General features: G+C 49.0%; 2 protein-coding genes across 5 annotated transcripts in view; one reads left to right on the top strand and one right to left on the bottom strand.

The window, feature by feature from the left end:
• Positions 1-20,273, bottom strand: part of LOC144115266 (uncharacterized) — a 339,847-nt gene that overhangs the window by 235,324 nt on the left and 84,250 nt on the right. The gene's annotated exons all lie outside the window — the stretch shown is intronic.
• Positions 13,116-18,663, top strand: LOC144115268 (uncharacterized). Its single transcript, XM_077649575.1, has 2 exons — positions 13,116-16,498; positions 17,285-18,663. Exon 1 carries the CDS (start codon positions 14,697-14,699, stop codon positions 16,101-16,103), a length of 1,407 nt encoding a protein of 468 aa, XP_077505701.1. The 5' UTR covers positions 13,116-14,696; the 3' UTR covers positions 16,104-16,498; positions 17,285-18,663.

Here is a 20,273-nt window from a genome sequence, read left to right as displayed (position 1 = left end):
TTGGTGGTGGGCGTTGAAATCTCCGTTAAGAATCCAAGGAGCCTGGGTTGCCTCCATAATTGTCTTCAATCTCTCGCAGTCCAATTGAGAGGAGGGGGAGACATACGCCGCAATCAGGGTCAACACACGTACTGGTTTTCATTGTGGAGTTGAACTGTTCAGCAAACGTACGTTTTGTCGATGCGGATGTAGACCAGAACTTTGCTGCGCTCCCCGCAGGTCGGAGCAAAGAAGAGCTCGAACCCGGAAATCCTGATTGCTTGGGATAAGTTAGGTTCAGAGATGACTAATGTCGAGAACTAGTTGTTGAAAAGATATTGCCGAAAAGTTGCAATTTGCGACTTTAGGCCTCTTGAGTTTCACTGGAAAACCGCAGCGCCCCTGACTTCCTCACGAAACGTGGGAAGCTGGCCAGCCGTTCTGTTTTAAATATGTTGTAGTGCTGGAACCAGACAGTCCAGCACCAGTAAGATGCTTCGGGTGGTTTACGATTGCAGGGCCCGTATCAGAGGGAGAATGGCGTTGACCACCGTCCTGAGGATCACGAGGGCTTGGCGATCTTGCTCTTGGAGCCCTTCTCCCACGACAGGTGAGCTCGGCGATGGGAGCTTGCGCTGGGGAGGCTCAGCAGAACGTAACGGTAGAAGCGCTAACACGAAGACGTGTGATTATCCTTGTCGATATTTCGCGGGCTGGACACACTTGTAAGCGGCGGCACGGGAGGAGGTTGAGGAGGAGGTGCCGTGGGCGCGTCGATGTGGTTGCTTTTTGCAATAAACTTTCTTGAGTTCTTGCGGCGAGAACGCCTTTTCTGAACAGTCGCGGCAGCTTCACTTTGCATAGAATTGTCCCGAATCATTTGCTTTAGAACGGCACGCTCGTTTTTTAAGCGCGGCCAATTCTTAGATGAGGCGTCATGAGGCCCGTTGCAATTGGAACACTTAAGCACTTGTGCATTACAGGACTCAGCGCTGTGAGCTCCGGCACAACGAGAGCACACTCTCGTGTTGTCGCAGACTCCGCTCACATGACCCAGTTTCAAACATTTGTGGCATTGCAGGGGTTTCTGAATAAATGGCCGCACGGCATGACGGAAATGGTCCACCTTCACGTGTGATGGAAGGCTGTAGCCTTGCAACAAAGTCTTCACACAACGGCAATTGCCCAGACGTGACACACGAAGAATTACGGTGCTTTCATTTGCCGGCTTCACGAGTATGGGCAAATCATCTGGCGTGATAGCCTCGTTGACATGATAGATTACGCCGGAAGAGGACTCATCCCCGCCGAGCGGGATGACAGTACATATTGATAAACCGCCGAGCTTAGTTATGGCCCGCAGAGGTTCCAGAGTAGCCGCATGGTGGACATCAACGGCTACAATGTTCTTCCGCGCATTCACTCGTACGTCTTTGATTTCGTTAGGCACGAGGGCCTCGAGTTCTACAGAGACAACTTGCCTGTTAAGCCACCTCATGTTGTCGGTTGGCTGCACAGGAAGGACGAGTATGGTGTGTGCTGGTGTGTTGCCACTTTTTTTAAAGTGGACTCACTGGATGACGATCCGGCTCTTAGAAGTCTTCTCTTGGTCTTCCGGCTGAGGTAAGTCTCAAAGCCATCCTCACTGCTGGCCTCGCTGAGGTTCTCGATGGTGTCATCGCTGTCGGAGTCGCTCGGACGGCTGCACCGCTTCCTCGACGAGCTCGAAGAGGAGGCCACCAGGCTATTCGGATGCCTAGGAGGGTTCAGATCCATCGCCGTATGACGGAGGACGGCGTCCCCGCAATATGCACGCAAAAACACGAAAAAAAGCTGGAGACTGACTGAAAGGAAGGAAGGAAGGAAGGCCTCAGACGTTGCTGGCACATACCCACTACGGGGGAGTGGCGAAGACACAGGCGGTTAATTACTGGATACAGGAAAGTTTTGACGGGAAAAGGAGTGGTAATAGTATGTAGTCTGAAAGATTGGAAGAGGGAAGGAAAGGGGTCCAGTTAACTTGGAGATCAAAGACGGGACAATTGCTTAATGTGCATAATAGTACACAATGCCTGTAATGTTGCAATGTCGTACTGATTGAGGGCGGGAAAAAGAAATTAGAATGGGAGCCGCTGCGTTTCTTGAAGAAAATTTTGCACAGCAGAGCGCACACTCCTGTCGCTTCGTCCAAGCAAAGAAGCGCCAATTGAAAGGACAACCGCGGAAGGCACAGGCAAGCCCAGTTGATGAAATGGAATTTGCAAAAGACGCTTCCTCAAATGAGAAAAGCGGCGGCAGAACAGCAGGAAGTGATCTATTGTCTCAGGTTCGGCACAAAACGGGCACAGTGGGGAAGCTGCCAGGCCAGATCTGTGAAGGTAGAAATTTAGAAGGGGAACCCGGCAACGCAAGCGCGTGAAAGACACCTCTAGTCTACGTGAGCGCCAGTCTTTGCTACTCCAAGGATGCAGAAGATGCTGATATTCGGGAGATGAGGTAAGAGCCGAGGCAGCAAATTCCTGAAATATTGTGTAGCTGCGAAACCTCACCGCAGCTGTATATGCACATGATGGCAGGACAGCAACAATTGGGCCGCTGAGAGAGGCTCTTGCTAAGGAATCTGCAACCTCATTTAAGTGAAAGCCCATGTGACCGGGTACTCAAAGCAACCTTACCGAATTTAGATGGAGCGGAATCAGGAACTTAAAGAGGCGTAATGGCCGAGAGTCAGTGGGTGAGGATAAGGAAGAGCAAATGGACAGAGAGTCTGTCATAACCACGACTTGGGAAACGGTAGATTCTAATTTTCGTAAGGCTAAGATTACTGCTAATAATTCGGCCAGAAAAATTGGAGTGAAGTCAGGAAGACGGAGAGAAAAAGACCAATCCAGTGAAGGCGAAAAAATTCCCACACCTGCCTTTTCGCGATCCTGCGAGGCATCGGTAGCAATAAGAACATGAGAGGGAAAGGACCTTAGGTGGTCCTGCAATAGACCCTGAAGAAGCGGGAAGGGCTGCAGCTTTGCATTCGATAGAAAAATATCATCGAATTCAATCTGGACAGATGAGGAGTTGTTATATATTTGGCGGACATCTGAAAAATGAATATTTATGCGATCAAGGAGGGACTGCACGTAACATATCTGCGGGGTATGAAATCGAGACCAGGCAGCACTAAAAAAGGCGGAAGGTTGACTAAGAAATGTTATACTTGAATCGTGAAGAGGTGAGTCGCACAATTTTAAAAATGTTTGAACTGTTAAAAGGCAAAACCTAGCTGATAACGAAGGCATTCGCGCCTCAAGGTGCAGAACAGCATTGGCGACATATTTTGGAAGCCCCAGACAAAGGCGCAACGCGTCACGCTCCAAAAGCACAAGAGGGCGAAGTTTATAGGCAGGAGCTCCTGAGAATAAAACACACCCGAACTTCAAAATTGGGCGGACGTACATGTTATAAATCATCAGAAGCGTATGCCTTCTCATGCCTGACCTAGCACTACAAAGCCTGCGCAGGCAGGATGCCAACGGCCCGAACTCCTTTTGCAGAAACTTGCTCAATGTGTGGCCGCCAGGAGAGAGTAGAGTCGTATATTACACCGAGATACTTCACCGTCTGAACTTGAGGTATTATGTTATTTCTATAGACCAGGCAGATATTTACAGGAACAGAAACTGGAAATACTAACAATGCGCATCTCTTCACATTAAGGGACAGATGAATTCTTCCTAGCCAGTTGTCAAGAACATTGAGGTAATTTTGCAGGGTTCGATAAAGAGTGGGAATGTCACCTGCTGATGCAAAAAAAATGCAATATCGTCGGCGTACACTTAAGTTTTCACATTTTGAATGCATGGAATTGAGCTTAGAAAAATGTTGAAAAGAACAGGTGAGAGAACTGATCCTTGCGGAACATCTCTTGTCTGTGGAAATCTCCTTGAGGAAACACCATTTTGGCAGCAGTAAAATTATTTATTTTCAAAAAAAAAAACAGAAATCCAGGCTACAATATAGCTTGGGAAGTTGAGTTCATGTAATCTTAATAATAGAGTCGAGTGCTCCACGCTGTCGTATGCTTTACTGACATCCAAGGTGACAAGCGCAGCAAACTTTTTTTCTATTGCGAGCTAATTTAATACGACTTTCAAGGTCAGTATGAGCACACCAAATTGAACAACCTGGCCTGAAACCAATTTGGCATGGATTCAATACTGCATTTTCTGAAATGAATGACATGACACGGCTGAGAAGGACCCTTTCCACCAATTTCACAAGGATCGATGTTAACGAAATAGGGCGTATATTGTCTAAAGTTAAGCCCTCCCCTTGGTTTTTAAGCAATGGAACTATTTCAGCAAGACGCCACTCATGCGGTATCCAAGGACCTTTAATAGAATGGTTAATTAGAGCCAACAGGTCTGCAGGAGATTCATTGAACAATATTTTGATCATAGATGAAGTGACCCTATCGGGGCCAGGAGCCGCTGGGGATAAGCGCAGAACAATTTGCGACAGCTCAGGCATAGAGACCTCAGTGAAATCACTTGAGGTGCATGTGAATATAGTAGGAGAAGGTAAAGCAGATGTAAATCGAAGCTCTAGGCCACACGCAATATCCTCTAAGGCCTTTGCGATGTCAGCAGGGGACTGAACAAGGGATTCAATGTTGGCAGCCGGAGGAATCACCTTGTTGCGCCTCATGAAATTAAATAAAGCTCGTTTATTTCCTGATTGGGAAAGGAAATCATAATTATTTGTATTATACTCCTCCTTTGCACGGGCGACAGTGCGCTTAAATGTTGCTGCAACATACTTATAATCCAGCCAATTTTTTGGGCATTGATTGATGAGAAGTTTCTTCCAAGCTGCTTTTCGTCGTCTATATGCACGCGTGCACTCAGCATTCCACCAATTGTTTGCGATTGCACCCTTTGTGCTCTTAAGCAAAAATTCAGACTTTTGCCTTGCATGGTCCAGTACTGAGCATAGATGTGCAGCCTTGCTTTCGGCACTTCTCTGAGCGCGAGTGTCTGAAGTGATTTGGAGGGATGATTTTAGCGTGTCTTTAAAGCAATTGTAATTTATTAACGTGCGCTGATGTCGCTCAGGAAGAGTTAATTTACACGCAAACTTGAAACTAATCGGTAGATGATCACTGTTTGTTGCACAGTCAACAGGCGCCCAAGACATAACAGAGACTCCTGGGGAGGAAAAAGTTAAACCCAAGGCAGAGCGGCATTGACTGCGAACAAACGTAGACAATCCGGAATTGTTGCAGATCAAGTTATTGCCAGAAGCCCAATCAAATAGTCTAGAACCAAAGCTGTCTGTTTTAAACCCCCAAGTCACATGGTGCGAATTGAAGTCGCCAAGTAATAGAACCTGAGATCGGCTACTAGACATGAGTGAGTCAAGGGCCGAGTGTCACGCACACCACAAGGGAAATATGCATTAGCTATCGTAAAGGTCTGTTGACCTGGGACAATAAGGTCAACCGCAAGGATTTCACATTCATTGTCCGCATATTGAAAAGAAATGCATGCCCTGTGGCAAAACTTTGTAGATATGAGCACTAACAACCCTCCCCCTCGTGATGACCGGTCAAGCCGGAACGGACGGTAATACTTGAGATTATAATTGAAATTTGAAGTTAGCCATGTTTCCTGTAAAGCAACTAAATCTGGTAGAAGTTGAGTGCATAGGCATTTTAAATCTGTTGAAGCGGAGAATATAGATCGACAATTCCACTGGAGTACACTTAAGAACCCTATCTTGGCGGAAGTGCCGCAGCCGCGACTGCCTTTTCTAGAATCCTGGTCTTAGCGTTTTGACTTGCGTTACTTTTCTTTGTCTTTGACTGCGGGCAAGATGGACCTGCAATATTCAGAGGAGACCCACTTCGTTTCTGGGCGCGGAGATCAGACTCCATATCCATACAATCCATAGAGGATGCGTCCATAACGCTATGCGAAGGAGAGTCCTGAGAGGTCTTTTGTTGCTCACATTGTTTTTGGCCTGTGGAGCGGAATCGATAATTACAGAAGGAGGGGTAGCTTCCGAAGCCAAAGAAGACAAGAGCGGAGCGGTGGACGCCTGCAGAAGATTGGTCATCTGAGCAGCTATGACCTGCGAAATGCACGTGGACACGGTTTCCATAATGCGATCCATTGCATTTGCCACAGCTTTCTCAACTGCCGCTGTAAGAGCCTGGGACCAACTAGAATCCATTATGGGTGGACATTTGGCGGCCACACTAGAGTAGGCTGAGGCTCTCTCCTTGACTGCGGCAAAAGCCTCTCTCCGCGTGCATCTGCGCTTGTCTATAAGCTCGAGCACCTGAACTTCTTGTGCTCGTGGAGGACAGTCAGGCGAATCAGCAGGGTGAGCACCGCTACACAAACAACATTTCTCTTGCTGTTCAGGACATTCCTCTCTGCAATGACGTTCCCCACAGGCACAGCAGCGTAAGGCCGATGTGGAAGACTGGGCGAGTTGGTAGGTAGTCAAACTAGAAAAACAGCGCACACAGGACAGGGACCAAGGGAAGAACTGACGACACGAGCGCCGATTTGCAGGCTTTGCCGCTGTGGCCAAATCGCCAGCAGTTTTGACACTGAAGGGGCCGAGAGTTAAAGGCATCTACTCGAAAAACCAATGGCCACACCTTAATCTCTGACGGGCAAAATATTCCTGCAAATGTGGCACTGACGGACTCCGTAGGAATTTTTTCTCCGTCAACCATCCTGCTGCATCGATGGACAGCAATCACTCCCGCAGGCGAGAGGTTCTCAAGCGTTTCCGCAGGGCTCAATCGAGAGTCGACCCCTCGGACCAAGCCCTTGGAATATGCTAGATGAGGCGGAATGAATGCGCTCACCGGGTGGTTGGCGAATGACGTACACTTCAGCAGGTCTTCAATACTTCACTTCACTTCACTTTAATACCTTAAAAACCCTCGTTAGAGGGTATTACATAAGGGGTGGGGCACACAGAAATGAAAAACAGAAAGACTAACAGATAAGTTGAAAGTTATACAAATATAAGATTATCACTAAGCAAGTACACGCGTGATTTCTTCGATGAACAATGATTGGCATGTGATAGCAGCAAGTTCACGGGGAAGGCCGTTCCAGTCGTTCGCGGTCCGGGGGAAGAATGATGAAGAAAATGTAGTGGGGCGGGCGCGAGGTCGTGGCACTTGCTGCTGATGGCCGGTGCGGAGGGAGATGCGTGGTGGTGGTGCGCAGATGTAGGGTTCCTGTCGTAGCTCAGAGTAAAAAAACTTGTGAAACAAACATAAACTAGCAATGTAGCTTCGATGAGCAATGGTAGGTAGGCTGGACTGTGATTTGAGGGATGATATGCTGATATCAAAAGAATACGATGAATGAATGAATCTAGTTGCTCGGTTTTGAACTGCTTCAATTGAATTACAGAGATATGCTTGCTTTGGAGACCAGATGGGAGATGCGTATTCTAATTTTGATCGGACTAATGATTTGTATGCGAGGAGCTTGACATGCTGAGGTGCAGAGCGTAGGTGACGCTTTAAGAATCCTAGTGTTCTGTTGGCGGATGATATGATGTTTGAAATATGCGTATTCCATGTATGATCATGACAAATATGAACACCAAGGTATTTGTATGATTGGACAAGATCGAGAGGAACGTTAGATATGCTGTATTGGAACAGAAGAGAGCAACGGCGACGATGGAACGACATATATTTGCATTTACTTGTGTTAAGTGTCATTAGCCATTCACTGAACCAGTCTTGTACATGAGTTAAATTGTTTTGAAGGAATTGTTGGTCAAAGGTGTTAGTGACTGTTCTGTAAATAACACAATCATCAGCAAACATCGAAATATGGCAATCTAATTTCTCAGGTAGGTCGTTAATATAAATTAGAAACAAGAGTGGCCCAAGGACGGATCCTTGGGGCACGCCTGAGGAGACTGGTAGGAGGTCAGACATTTGGTTATTGACAACGACTGATTGGAAGCGGTGAGTTAAGAATTCTTTTATCCATGCTAGTATGTCGGGATGCAAGTTTAGGCGAGAGAGTTTCAGAAATAAGTGGTTATGAGGTACCTTGTCAAATGCTTTAGCGAAGTCGAGAAAAATTGCGTCAGTTTGGAGGTTAGCATCAAGATTGGCATGCAAGTCATGAACGTAAAGTGCTAGTTGACTTTCACATGAGTATCCTTTGCGAAATCCGTGCTGCGATGAGTGAAAAAAGTTATTTGAATCCAGAAAATGCATTGTTAAAGAATAAATGACGTGTTCCATGAGTTTACATGGTATGCTGGTGAGTGATATGGGTCGGTAATTAAGTGGTGAATCTTTGTTACCCGACTTGTGGACCGGAACGACCTTCCCCACTTTTCAGTCATGGGGTATGACACCTGTAGAAAGAGACTGTGAGAACAGCAGGCATAAAAATTTGGCAGAAGTATGGTTAACGTTTTTTAGTACCTTGGTGTTGATTTCGTCAAAGCCGGCAGATGATGACAGTTTTAGTTTATCTATGAGACATGATATGCCGGCCTCAGAGAAAGTAACGGCTGGCATTAAACTTCTTTGGTCATTTGCTGTCATGAGGGGGGGCGGTTCCTGTTCATGAGTGAATACAGATGCGAAAGCAGAATTAAATATGTTAGCACACTCGACATCAGAAACAGCACGCCCGGAATCATCAGTTAAGGTAATAGTGCGTATAGATTGCGGATTTAAAAGCTGCCAGAAGTGGACCTGGGGACTATACAAATTATTGATCACGTTGGTTGGAACAGAAACAATTGTCCGGGGACATCCAGGGCCTGTTCTGAGCCATTTGCTCTGTTTCAATCAGCGGCGCCGATAAAATTGTAGGCATTGCACTTAGCGCCCTGAAGAAAACACTACCGACGCAATTAGGATAACACTAGCACGACAGCCCGCCATCACTGCGCCATTATACAGGATGTTTCACCTAAGTCTTTAGACAATTTTTAAAAATAGGCGTTTTGAGTTAGAAGAGCGCTCTTTTCGGCATAGCATTGTCAGCGGTGAATTACATCAAAATGCAGCTAAGGCAGGCGTGCAAACTAACAGGCTTGTTAAGTAACAAATAATACTTCACTTTTAACCATTACTGTTAGGCTCCTTAATTATTGAGAGGCGTGTAGCCCACCTTTAGTGGTATCGATATCAGTTTTTTTGAATTTAGAAAACGCAGTTGCCCTCGGCGCTGTGGCCCAACAAATTCTGCCTAAATCCTGCCAAAATACATGCACTTTCGAGAAGCTTGCAGGCAAAGCCACCTCTCCGGTGCACGTAACTCGTCGAAACAGCCAAGATTTGTAGGACAACAGCGCCGAGGGTAACCGCGTTTTCGAAATACTAAAAACTGATATGGATATTACTTACGGTGGCCTACACGCCTCTCGCTAATTAGGAAGCCTAATAGTATAACAGTTTAAAAGGTAACTATTATATAAACTATTTAACCGACCTGCTATATTTAGGATGTCTTAGATTTATTCTGACGTACAACACTGCTGACAACGCTATGCCGAAAAAAGCGCTCCTACAACTCAGAAAGCCTATTTTTTTAAAATTATGTGAACTCTTAGGTGAAGCACCCTGTATAAACGATGCGCGGTCACTCGCTCTTCCCAACAAATTGACCTTGTCTGATCGTATTAGTATACGCTCGTGGCTGGCTCTTGTAAGTTATTTGCTTTCATGAGAGGGTTACCATTCTTGACGCCGCTTTCCATCCATGAGAGGAGTACGAAACACCCACCGTTACTGCTGTAAATTTCCAAGAAAGCACCTGCCTCCGCGTTCCCCCCCCCCTTTTTTACTGAGAAATGGTTGAGGGTAATCCGCGAAAAGGTTCTTTGCTCGGATCCATGCCAGAATTTACCGTGAGGACGTTTTGCTGATCGCACGTTGACCTGCCCTACCACCTTTACAGGCTGCGAGGTCGTTCGAAACTGCAGCTTAGCCCGCGAGGGGCGCAGCGGGGTTTGCGGAGCTTCTCCCAAGCGGACACCCCTAAAGAATGCCGGGCGCCAGGCCGGGGGGCGCTTGTACCCATTTTTACCGGTGGGTGTCCGGCGGTGGGTTTCGAACCAACCACCTCCCGCAGCAGAGACGGGCGCCCAACCAACGAGATTAACGACGTTGTCTATATATTTTTATGTACAGTTAACAAGGTAACCGACAAGTTGGAATAATGTAATCATGAAGGTAGCCACAAACACTACTTAACGAAAATCCCTTGGTGCTCGAACCGGACGAGAGAAGAACTGCAAGAGACACAGTGAGCCCTATATGTTCTTGGCTACAACATAGTTCAGCAACTAGTCTACTAGTAGTGCCGACCGATAAATTTGATGTTGCACATACCTCCTCAACGGGGCGGATGTGGAGTTTGTCGAGAATTACGCGTCCCGCAAGTGCGCGATAAGCGGGACACTTGTGTCGTCTTATGGGCATCAATTAGATCAGCAACCGTGTTAAAAATACCCAGCTGCAGCAGTCGATCGGAGTTGGTGTATGCCGGCAGGCCAAGGGCCACCTTGTATGCTGATATAATGATGCTATTAAGTGCCTCTTTGTCCCTGCGACGCTGATGATGGGTACCCGAAGCGCGCCGTAAGGGAAGGGAAAAAAGGAGCGAGTGAAAGAAGAAAGAGGTGCCATTGTGAAGGGCTTAGGTGAGATGGATGCGACGCTTGCCTTGGAGAGGGGCAGATGTGCGCTCCGTCACCGCGTTGGGGAGAGGAGGAAAGGAGGCATCCAAGATATGCTGGCTGATGATGATGATACCAACTTTATTTTCCACCAGATAAGGAGGCCCCCTACTCCCCATACACGGTACGCAGGCCTGGGGGACGGGGAGCGGGTCCTCCGCGACTAAAAGCAGGCAAAGTGGTCTTGACTCCTCGTGGCTTCTTCAGCCAGGCGGATGGCTTGTTGCTGTAGAGCATGGACCTTCCTCCCCTGCAGGGCGTTCCAGGTTTCTGTACAATTTATATTTTCTTCAGCTCCTGGGGAGCTAGCGCAATCCCAGATTCTGTGTTCGAGGGTCCCTCTAATCCCACAGTGCTTGCCCTTATCGTCTTGTCTCACATCTTTCTGAAAATGATACGCCCAGACCAGGTTTACGAAGTTCCCAGCTTGGACGCGCCGCCGTGCGATCACATCACTATTGTTTAGACTTTTATCCGGTGATGATACCAGTCTCCTCTGTCACCTAAAGTTTTCAACAATAATTTTGCAGACGCTCGTCCACGTTCCGGCAGTCAGGCGGCTCCACAGTTACCCGGAAATAGAGGGCTCGGGCGAACTCGTGCGCCGCGTCGTTGCCAAAACGGAGGCGTGTACGCGAGTCCAATTTAGGCTACTTTTAAAGCGAAAGCTTTACTTGCCGCGAACTTGCGATTTCATCACGGCGGTGCTCCGAGGAGCCACATGACGTCACCACGCGTGCCTCGCCGCAGATATTTCACTCTCTCTCTCTCCTCCAGTCGCTACTACGCACGCGCCCCTAGTAGCACCGAGCCTCAGGAGTTCTGCCGCAGCGCACCGCCACGCCTTTCCTCAAAATCCAACTTCCTGTTTTCAGTTTTCTCTTTCTTCTTTCCCGCCCTCCTTTATCCCTTCCTATACGACGCGGCTCGGGTGTCCACAGAGATATGCCAAATGGTTACTATTCTTCCCGCGCTCGCGGTGCCATCTGGCATGACGTCACACCGCGCGGCTCGCCGCCGCCGTTTGGTATGGCATCACACCGCGTTCCTCGTCGTCGCGTCAAGCGCAGTTGGAGTATAGAGGATGTCGCTTTGGCCGACGTGATGTCGCCGTGCAGCGCGCGCACGCGCGTTACGTCGGAGTATAAACGCGCCTTTACTGAGCCTGCGCTTAACCGCTAACCAACGTATTCGGTGGCGGCATCTATGGGAGCCACTGAAACCCCCCGCACACTCACCGCTACCACTACGCCACGACGGCTCAAGCTTTAACCATGAATAAAGGCGCATCTAGTTAATGCACTCTTCCGATGCAGAAGTCGCCGCGCTTTGGCTACGTGTATCCTGGCTTAACAAAGCTAGGCTATCAGCAATTTTTCTGTTTAGCCGCCTACTGGACAGAATCCTTGCAGCTTCCTGCAAGATAATACGTTTTCCAAAATTATACATGGCCGTCGCGCTATCGCTAATTATAGAATTCGCTTCCGTTCCAACGCAAGCCAGCGCTACAGCAAGTTCTTAAGCTGTTTCCTTGTTGCGGCGGCACGTCAGGAGCATCGGTCGGCTCAGTGGTCGGCGGCCGCGGTGCCCCATATCGGCAGCCACCACTAGGTCTGCTGCCTACTCCCTCCGTGACATTATGCACCTTGACCGTGTGGAGTGGGAAAGCCTCTGCTGGAATTGCATGCGCGGGGCATCAAAATGGGTCCTGCATAAAACGCCACCTGCCGCGGTGGCTCAGTGGTTAGGCGCTCGGCTACTGATCCGGAGTTCCCGGGTTCGAACCCGACCGCAGCGGCTGCGTTTTTAAGGAGGCAAAACGCTAAGGCGCCCGTGTGCTTTGCGATGTCAGTGCATGTTAAAGATCCTCAGGTGGTCGAAATTATTCCGGAGCCCTCCACTATGGCACCCCTTTCTTCTTTGACTCCCTCCCTTATCCCTTCCCTTACGGCGCGGTTCAGGCGTCCGCCGATATAGGAGACAGATACTGCGCTATTCCCTTTCCCCCAAAACCAATTAATATTGTTATTATAAAACGCCAGTGCACTGTGATGCTTTCAGCCTAACGCTAGATGTGTTCGATGCGGCGCCTGCTGTGGAGACCGCCGGTCGCTCGACCACAAACGTAGCCAGGGAGATGCCGCTTTTCGCTTTCGACCAGTGTTAACCTCAGCTAACTCACCAGCAATATTTTTAGGAAAAGAAATGGCGCAGTAACTATCTGTCATATCTCGGTGAACGCCAGAACCACGCCGTAGGGAAGAGATAAAGGAGCTAGTGAAAGAAGAAAGGAAGAAATAGGCGCCGTAGTGGAGGTCTTCGCAATTAGTAGTAGCAGTGGTTTATTAAAATATTTATAAAAGGGTAGGAGAAGATTTTTGCTAGCCCCGGCATCAACCAAAGATACTCAAGCACCTGAGCTGGGCAGCGGAAATTTAGGATAGCAAGCAGAATGAGAAATGAAATGAAAGTGGAGGGAACAGGACGAGAGGATTTGAGTAGAGGTAATATAGACAATCTATTTACACAGTATAAAATGTGTACAGGTTGCGCGTGTGATTAGTAATTTGGATTAAAATTGAAAATTAGATTTCGAGGAAAGGAAATGGCGCAGCAACTGTCTCAAATCTCGGTGGACGCCCCCACTGCGCCGAAAGGGAAGGGAGAAAGGAGGGACAAGAGAAAGAAGAAAGAGGTGCCGTAGTGGAGGGCTGCGTAACAATTTCGACCACATGGGGCTCTTTGACGTGCACAGACTGCAGTCGCGGGAGCTCAGTTCGTTGCAGTTACGACAGGCTAGTCAGATTTTCAGGCTGGTTTTTGCGTGCAAGGTGCTCGTAGTGACTGCGAAAACCTCCTTGTGCTGAAAGCCGTGTACTTGGTGACTTGAAGTGAGTGTTACACATGACATCCTGCTTTGCACCCGGCTGCACAAGCGGCAACAGAAATGACGCCACTGATAATCATTTTTTCACACCACCTGACGATGGCAGCCACTTAATAAATGAGAGCAGATACTAGGGACAACTTCTGTGAGGGAGAAGAAAGAGAAAGGCCCTTGCACTGAAGGAAGGAAACAGCAGTTACAGCCAAGGAGCCCAAAGAGCACTGGTCGATCTCCTGCCTTTGCAGCGCCTCGGGTTCGTGTCTGCAGCACGTGGCATGACAGGGCACAGCTCGATGCGTGTGCACTAAAACAGTTCTGTCGTTACATCCGATAATGTAAAGTGCTATAACCGACGAAAAAACATAGACACTAAGCTGCTTGGACGGCATGAGACACGCAACACGTAAGAGAAGTGCTCCAAGTTTATTATCATGTTCTTTTCAACCTCATTGCGTGCACCGTTGTGCCGTGCAGCTATGGGCGCGGCGCTGCCTGTCGTTACGGAGGTGTAGCAGACGACGCTCTAGATGCGTAGAAAAGCACGACCGCAGCGCCGTTAGTTCCAGTGATGTCCACAATAGGCACGTCAACAAGCACCGGGTGTCGGAAGCTACGAAACTGAAATTGTGTGCATTGAATCTCGACCGCATTCTTCTGCTTTGTCCAATATTATTCCTCTTCTAAATCATTTTCAACCACACTTGAAAACAAGGATTTTGTCCTCGCATAAAAAACCACGGCGCTCATCGCAATGGTACAGCAGGAACTGCAGGCATCACTTATCTCGTCTGCTTCCGCCTCTTCTTTAGTAGAACTCCCGTAGAAAGCTTTGTATACTTTCGAGCTGCTTCTCTTGCTCAACTCCATCTTCATTTTTTTGTTAACCTTGAATGATTGACGTTCTCACTTAAAAAAAAAGTCTTCTATCGTAGCCAGGCAGAATCGTGTGGACGTCGCCGACACCCAGGCTCCGCGAAGGTAAACGTGAAATGAATGCCCGCACTGGATTTAACCGCGAGCAAGCACCCGAATATTGCCGACATGTTCTTTTGTGCATGTGCAAAACAAACCGAAAGTGCAAGAAAAAATGTCTCGAGGTCTCGCTACTTCTCGAGCCAATCCCCCGCTGTGGATATCCGCCATTAAGCACGAAGATATCATCATCATCATCTCGAGTCAGCTGCTCGAGCTTTCTGTTCTCGAGCGACACGAGACATCGAACGGACGCCATCTTTTCTTTAGAACCGTTCCTTCATGTGGCACCGCGAAGTTAGGTGCGTCCACACCATTCCTCGCGACCAGTCCGATGCTGAGCTCCTTCAGAGTGGTTCTGTACATCAGCTCGCGATGCAGAACGACCTTGGCCAAGGAGCTGACCGCTGCTGTAAGAGCGAGAGCTGCCGGAACATCGCAACCTGTGCCGCGCTTCCATCTGGGCAGCCACCGGATGCCGAGCTCGCCAAGCGCTTCGTCGCCTCGGGGCCAAGGAGCACAAGTACCATCGCAGCAACCTGTGCCGCGCGGCCATCTCGGTAGCCACCGGACGCCGAGCTCACCAAGCGCTTCGTTGCCTCGGCGCCACGGAACACAAGTACCATCGCAGCAACCTGTGCCGCGCGGCCATCTCGGCAGCCACCGGACGTCGAGCTCGCCAAGCGCTTCGTTGCCTCGGGGCCACGGAGCACAAGTACCATCGCAGCAACCTGTGCCGCGCGGCCATCTCGGCAGCCTCCGGACGCCAAGCTCGCCAAGCGCTTCGGCGCCTCGGGTCCACGCTGCACAAGTACCATCTCAGCAACCTGTGCCGCGCGGCCATCTCGGCAGCCACCGGACGTCGACTCGCCAAGCGCTTCGGCGCCTCGGGGCCACGGAGCAAAAGTACCATCGCAGCAACTTGTGCCGCGCGGCCATCTCGGCAGCCTCCGGACGCCGAGCTCGCCAAGCGCTTCGTTGCCTCGGGGCCACGGAGCACAAGTACCATCGCAGTAACCTGTGCCGCGCGGCCATCTCGGTAGCCACCGGACGCCAAGCTCGCCAAGCGCTTCGTTGCCTCGGGGCCACGGAGCACAAGTACCATCGCAGCAACCTGTGCCGCGCGGCCATCTCGGCAGCCACCGGACGTCGAGCTCGCCAAGCGCTTCGTTGCCTCGGGGCCACGGAGCACAAGTACCATCGCAGCAACCTGTGCCGCGCGGCCATCTCGGCAGCCTCCGGACGCCAAGCTCGCCAAGCGCTTCGGCGCCTCGGGGCCACGCTGCACAAGTACCATCTCAGCAACCTGTGCCGCGCGGCCATCTCGGCAGCCACCGGACGTCGACTCGCCAAGCGCTTCGGCGCCTCGGGGCCACGGAGCAAAAGTACCATCGCAGCAACTTGTGCCGCGCGGCCATCTCGGCAGCCTCCGGACGCCGAGCTCGCCAAGCGCTTCGTTGCCTCGGGGCCACGGAGCACAAGTACCATCGCAGTAACCTGTGCCGCGCGGCCATCTCGGTAGCCACCGGACGCCGAGCTCGCCAAGCGCTTCGTTGCCTCGGGGCCAAGGAGCACAAGTACCATCGCAGCAACCTGTGCCGCGCGGCCATCTCGGTAGCCACCGGACGCCGAGCTCACCAAGCGCTTAGTTGCCTCGGGGCCACGGAGCACAAGTACCATCGCAGCAACCTGTGCCGCGCGGCCATCTCGGCAGCCTCCGGACGCCGAGCTCGCCAAGCGCTTCGTTGCCTCGGGGCCACGGAGCACAAGTACCATCGCAGCAACCTGTGCCGCGCGGCCATCTCGGCAGCCTCCGGACGCCGAGCTCGCCAAGCGCTTCGTTGCCTCGGGGCCACGGAGCACAAGTACCATCTCGGGAACCTGTGCCGCGCGGCGGTCATCACGGAGCCCTTTTCGGTGTTTACATCACGGCTTTCAATCGCGTGGCAGGAAAAATTTTAGACGAAATTTTCTCGGCAATAAATGTTTCTTTTTTGCTTTTGGACAGAGATCAACATAGCCAGAAAAAGCAACAAAATCAGCTTTGTACTAATTACGGAAGTTGTGTGGAGTTGTCCCCAGTGTCCCTTTAACATATGCTGGTAGTCGGCTGCTGCAGGGATATACCGAAATAGGAATTTATGAAAGGCACGAAACAATTATCGGCGTCGCGTCCTCCTTTCGAAGAGTTGGCTCGTTTTTCTGAATGATGCCCAACACGGTTGCAACCATCGCTCCCTCTCACACCACCTGTTTGTTTAATGGTCCCGGCGAGTGCCGTCGAATATAACGACAGCATGCAACGGAGCCAAGGTTCTCTCACGGCAGGTCCCACCTGCGGTCTTGTACCATGGGACCTCTCGCTGTATATTCATGCAGCTTCTTCTGGAATCACAAACTATCAACTTCAACTATCTTTCCATGTGGCCACAAAGTGCTGCATCCGAGGCTGTGACTGGCGAATGCAGTTCTGTTGTCGCATTACGGTAGAGTGTCACTGAAGGAGCAGCCATCATTTATGGGGGTGCATGCCTTACTCTGGCTGGAGCTATACCGAAGTGTCTCCCTTTTGTATAACACCACGTGGAACTCAGCGGTCACTCGTGACCAATTTGCTGCTTTTAACGCCATTCCTAAGCGACTGTTGTCTGCGTCTGCCAGGTTGATTCACCGGCCTCATTCACTGTTTTCTCAACTACGCAGACGGCTGTACCTGAAGTTTATGGGCGTCCTGCGCGAGTTCGTCGGGTCCTGCTACGCCGTGGAAAGAGGCGACGACAGCTTCGATTTTGTTTTTTACTAATATTTCGTTATTTGTAAATTTGATGTAATTGTAAATTGTGTTGTAATTTATTAAATGTGAAGAACGCATCAGTCGTCTCATAATTCCTTCAACAACATATAAGCGTTCTGTGAGCCCTTACCTACTCGGGGGGACTGTTCATTCGTCAAAAAAGGGTCAAACTGCAGGTAGAACAGAATTTGAAAAAAAAAATTGAGGCAACTTTTCGTTTTGTTTACGGGGTTTAACGTCCCAAAGCAAATAAGGCTATGAGGTACGCCTTGGGGGAGCATTTTAAGCTCTGCCTGAAATATATGACGCCGTAGCCCAATGGTTTAATTCCTATATATGAAGGAGGTCATTCTCTACGTTGATCCCTGGGAGTCCTCATGCCCCTCCTGGCGCAGTGGTGCAGCGGTTAAGCGATGCGTCGGTGTCCTGCGATGGAAGGAGTTCCAAGCGGCGGGCCTCGTGTGCGGCCCAGGTTGATCTTTCCGAGCGACCAATCAATTTAACTGCCAACAGCCACGGTGGGCAGTTTTCTCACAGCCGGCTTCAGGTGGCCGGGTTGTGATGACAGTGCAAGGTCACGTGACCTAGGTGGCCCACCTGCCTCCTGGGTCGCTGTTGGGGCATCACCTGCCGGAGTCATGCTCGTGAATCTTCGCTCACAACACCGACTCCGACAGCGCCGACAGTAAATTTTCTCGACAATGGGGTCTTTGACGCTATCGCGTTAATACTTCGAGAGGCTACAAAAAAGACTGAGTGCACCTACGCATGGTAGACCAATTATTCAGCTGTATGATCCACAGGTCAGGAGAAATAATTCACTTTACGTCAAAAAATCGGAGAATCGGCTTCTGTTACTGCTCCTATGTCCACAACTGCTATTCGTGACTTTCGGTGAATATGTTGATATGACACTCGCTCTGCTCTCGAAGCACTGAAACCAACCCCGGCCCACCCAGGACTCGCTCCGACAGTTCAAAGTCCGAAACAAAGGACTATCCTGTAGGAACCAACGCTTAATTGGCAATGTTTACACGCATTAACGACCGGACCTTGGCATTTGCTAAAGGCCAGACTCATGGAGCTCTGCGCAGACATTAAGATGAAAGACAATAAAACATCAGTATAATGCAAAATTTTAGGTGTATTCAATCGCTTCGAAGTTCTTGAATCGAATACTAATATTCCTAACATCATTGAGCTTGGGTTTCGTCGATTCAGGGCGCCCCTGAATATTTTACCGCGCTCAAAGCAGCACTCCTGACGCATTCCAATAATCTGGAAGGCAAGTTCAGAAGAAATAATTTCATTCTGCGTTGTATTCCTGATGCAGCTGAAACACGGAATTAGGAGAGAAAGCACTTGCTTCATTTTCAAACGCACTCTGCGGCGAATCCGCGCAAATAGGTATACAGGGCGTATTTTTTAATTTTAATAGATTTTTATTTTAAAACCTGCGTGATACATCGGTCTGCTCTCTTTAGCTGGATTACACAGGAGGAGAGACATTATACGCCTCATGTGAATCAGTAATTAGACGATTAATTAACGTCAATTAGGTAACAAACATTTTTTTTAAGGGGCACGGTTTTATTGCGAAATTGATTGCCGTCAAATGGAAAGAGAGCCCTGGTTTTAAATTTTCTTAATCCGCAATGTTTTTTCAAATATCGAACGCCAAAAATGCGCAATTGATGCCTTTTTATGTTGGCTTTGCACATTATTTGAATAAAAAAAGGCATCGCTGCGCGTCATATCGCCGCTGTAATCAGGTTAGCTACTTCTACATAATCAATTACACCAGATGCGTCTGCATTTGATTTGGAAGAAGTGCGAGAGATGCCATTTTAGAGATATGCAATAAACCCACCTCAACGAGCTTTCAAAAATATATGTTTGACTTTAGATGTTTAGAACCACGTTGCCGATTCAGGGAACAAACGCAGCTCACCTTCGGTGTTGACGGCCTTCAGTTTCGTATTATAACCGTGCCCCATAAGATTGAAAATAAAAAGCTTATTTGTTAATTTTAGTTAATTCATAGTTTACTTCGTTATTCTTATGAGGTACTCTTTGCGCTCCTTGCTCTGCTGCCCAGCTCGATAGAAGACACCAACGTATCTCTCGGAGTCATTAAAATATAAAGCTGCAAAGATTAAAATCACGCATAAAACGCGTCAACTGACTTGGCACTTTTTCAGCATCAAATTTTAGCCCTTATAATAAATTTTAGTTTTTCGAATGCAAGCGAATATTATTAGAGCTCCGTACGTAGCTAATAAGGGAGAATATTTGCATATGTGAACAGTTTTTGATCAGTCACGCGTTTAGCACGCAAGAAACTAACATAATAATTCGTGAAAAGCCTACCTTAGTCCCCAAGGTTCCCCTTTCGGCATTACATGCTGGTCATTATTTGAACGTTCTACATCTTTAATTCTGAAACTAATAGCATTAAGGAACTGCGAGCTCAACCCGCTGCAAAAGTGCACAGAGCTGCCCCTTCCCCTCTACGCAACGAATATTTCGATAAGCGAAAAAACATGGAATCCACAGTATGACACGAAGGGAAGTGCGCTGCCTTACCGCCTTCACACAAAGCCATTCTGCTAGGTGGTGCAAGAAGCATTCGTAACACATGCAAATTATTTAACTCCGCTGTCGACAATTGGGAAGATAGCATCACAGTCACAGAATTTTGGCTTGAATCTAACGTACCTTACATAGCAGTGAGGTATTTGATGATTTGTCCCGGTTTACAGTTCACCAATGCGATCGCAACTTGCGACCAGGCGGTGTCACGTCAGCTGTGTGTAAAACCATACATTGAAACCATTTTCCTTTCTTCTGTCACTCCCTACTTTATCCCTACCCTTACGGCGCGGTTCAGGTGTCCAA

This window comes from Amblyomma americanum, chromosome 1, assembly GCF_052857255.1.
Source record: "Amblyomma americanum isolate KBUSLIRL-KWMA chromosome 1, ASM5285725v1, whole genome shotgun sequence".
Lineage (NCBI taxonomy): Eukaryota > Metazoa > Arthropoda > Arachnida > Ixodida > Ixodidae > Amblyomma > Amblyomma americanum.
Note: the sequence above shows the minus strand (reverse complement) of the source record. Positions and strands in the feature narration are given on the sequence as shown.

Excerpts from the sequence above, each read along its gene's own strand:
- LOC144115268 (XM_077649575.1), top strand. The coding sequence starts at position 14,697 with ATGTCTCGAGGTCTCGCTACTTCTCGAGCCAATCCCCCGCTGTGGATA.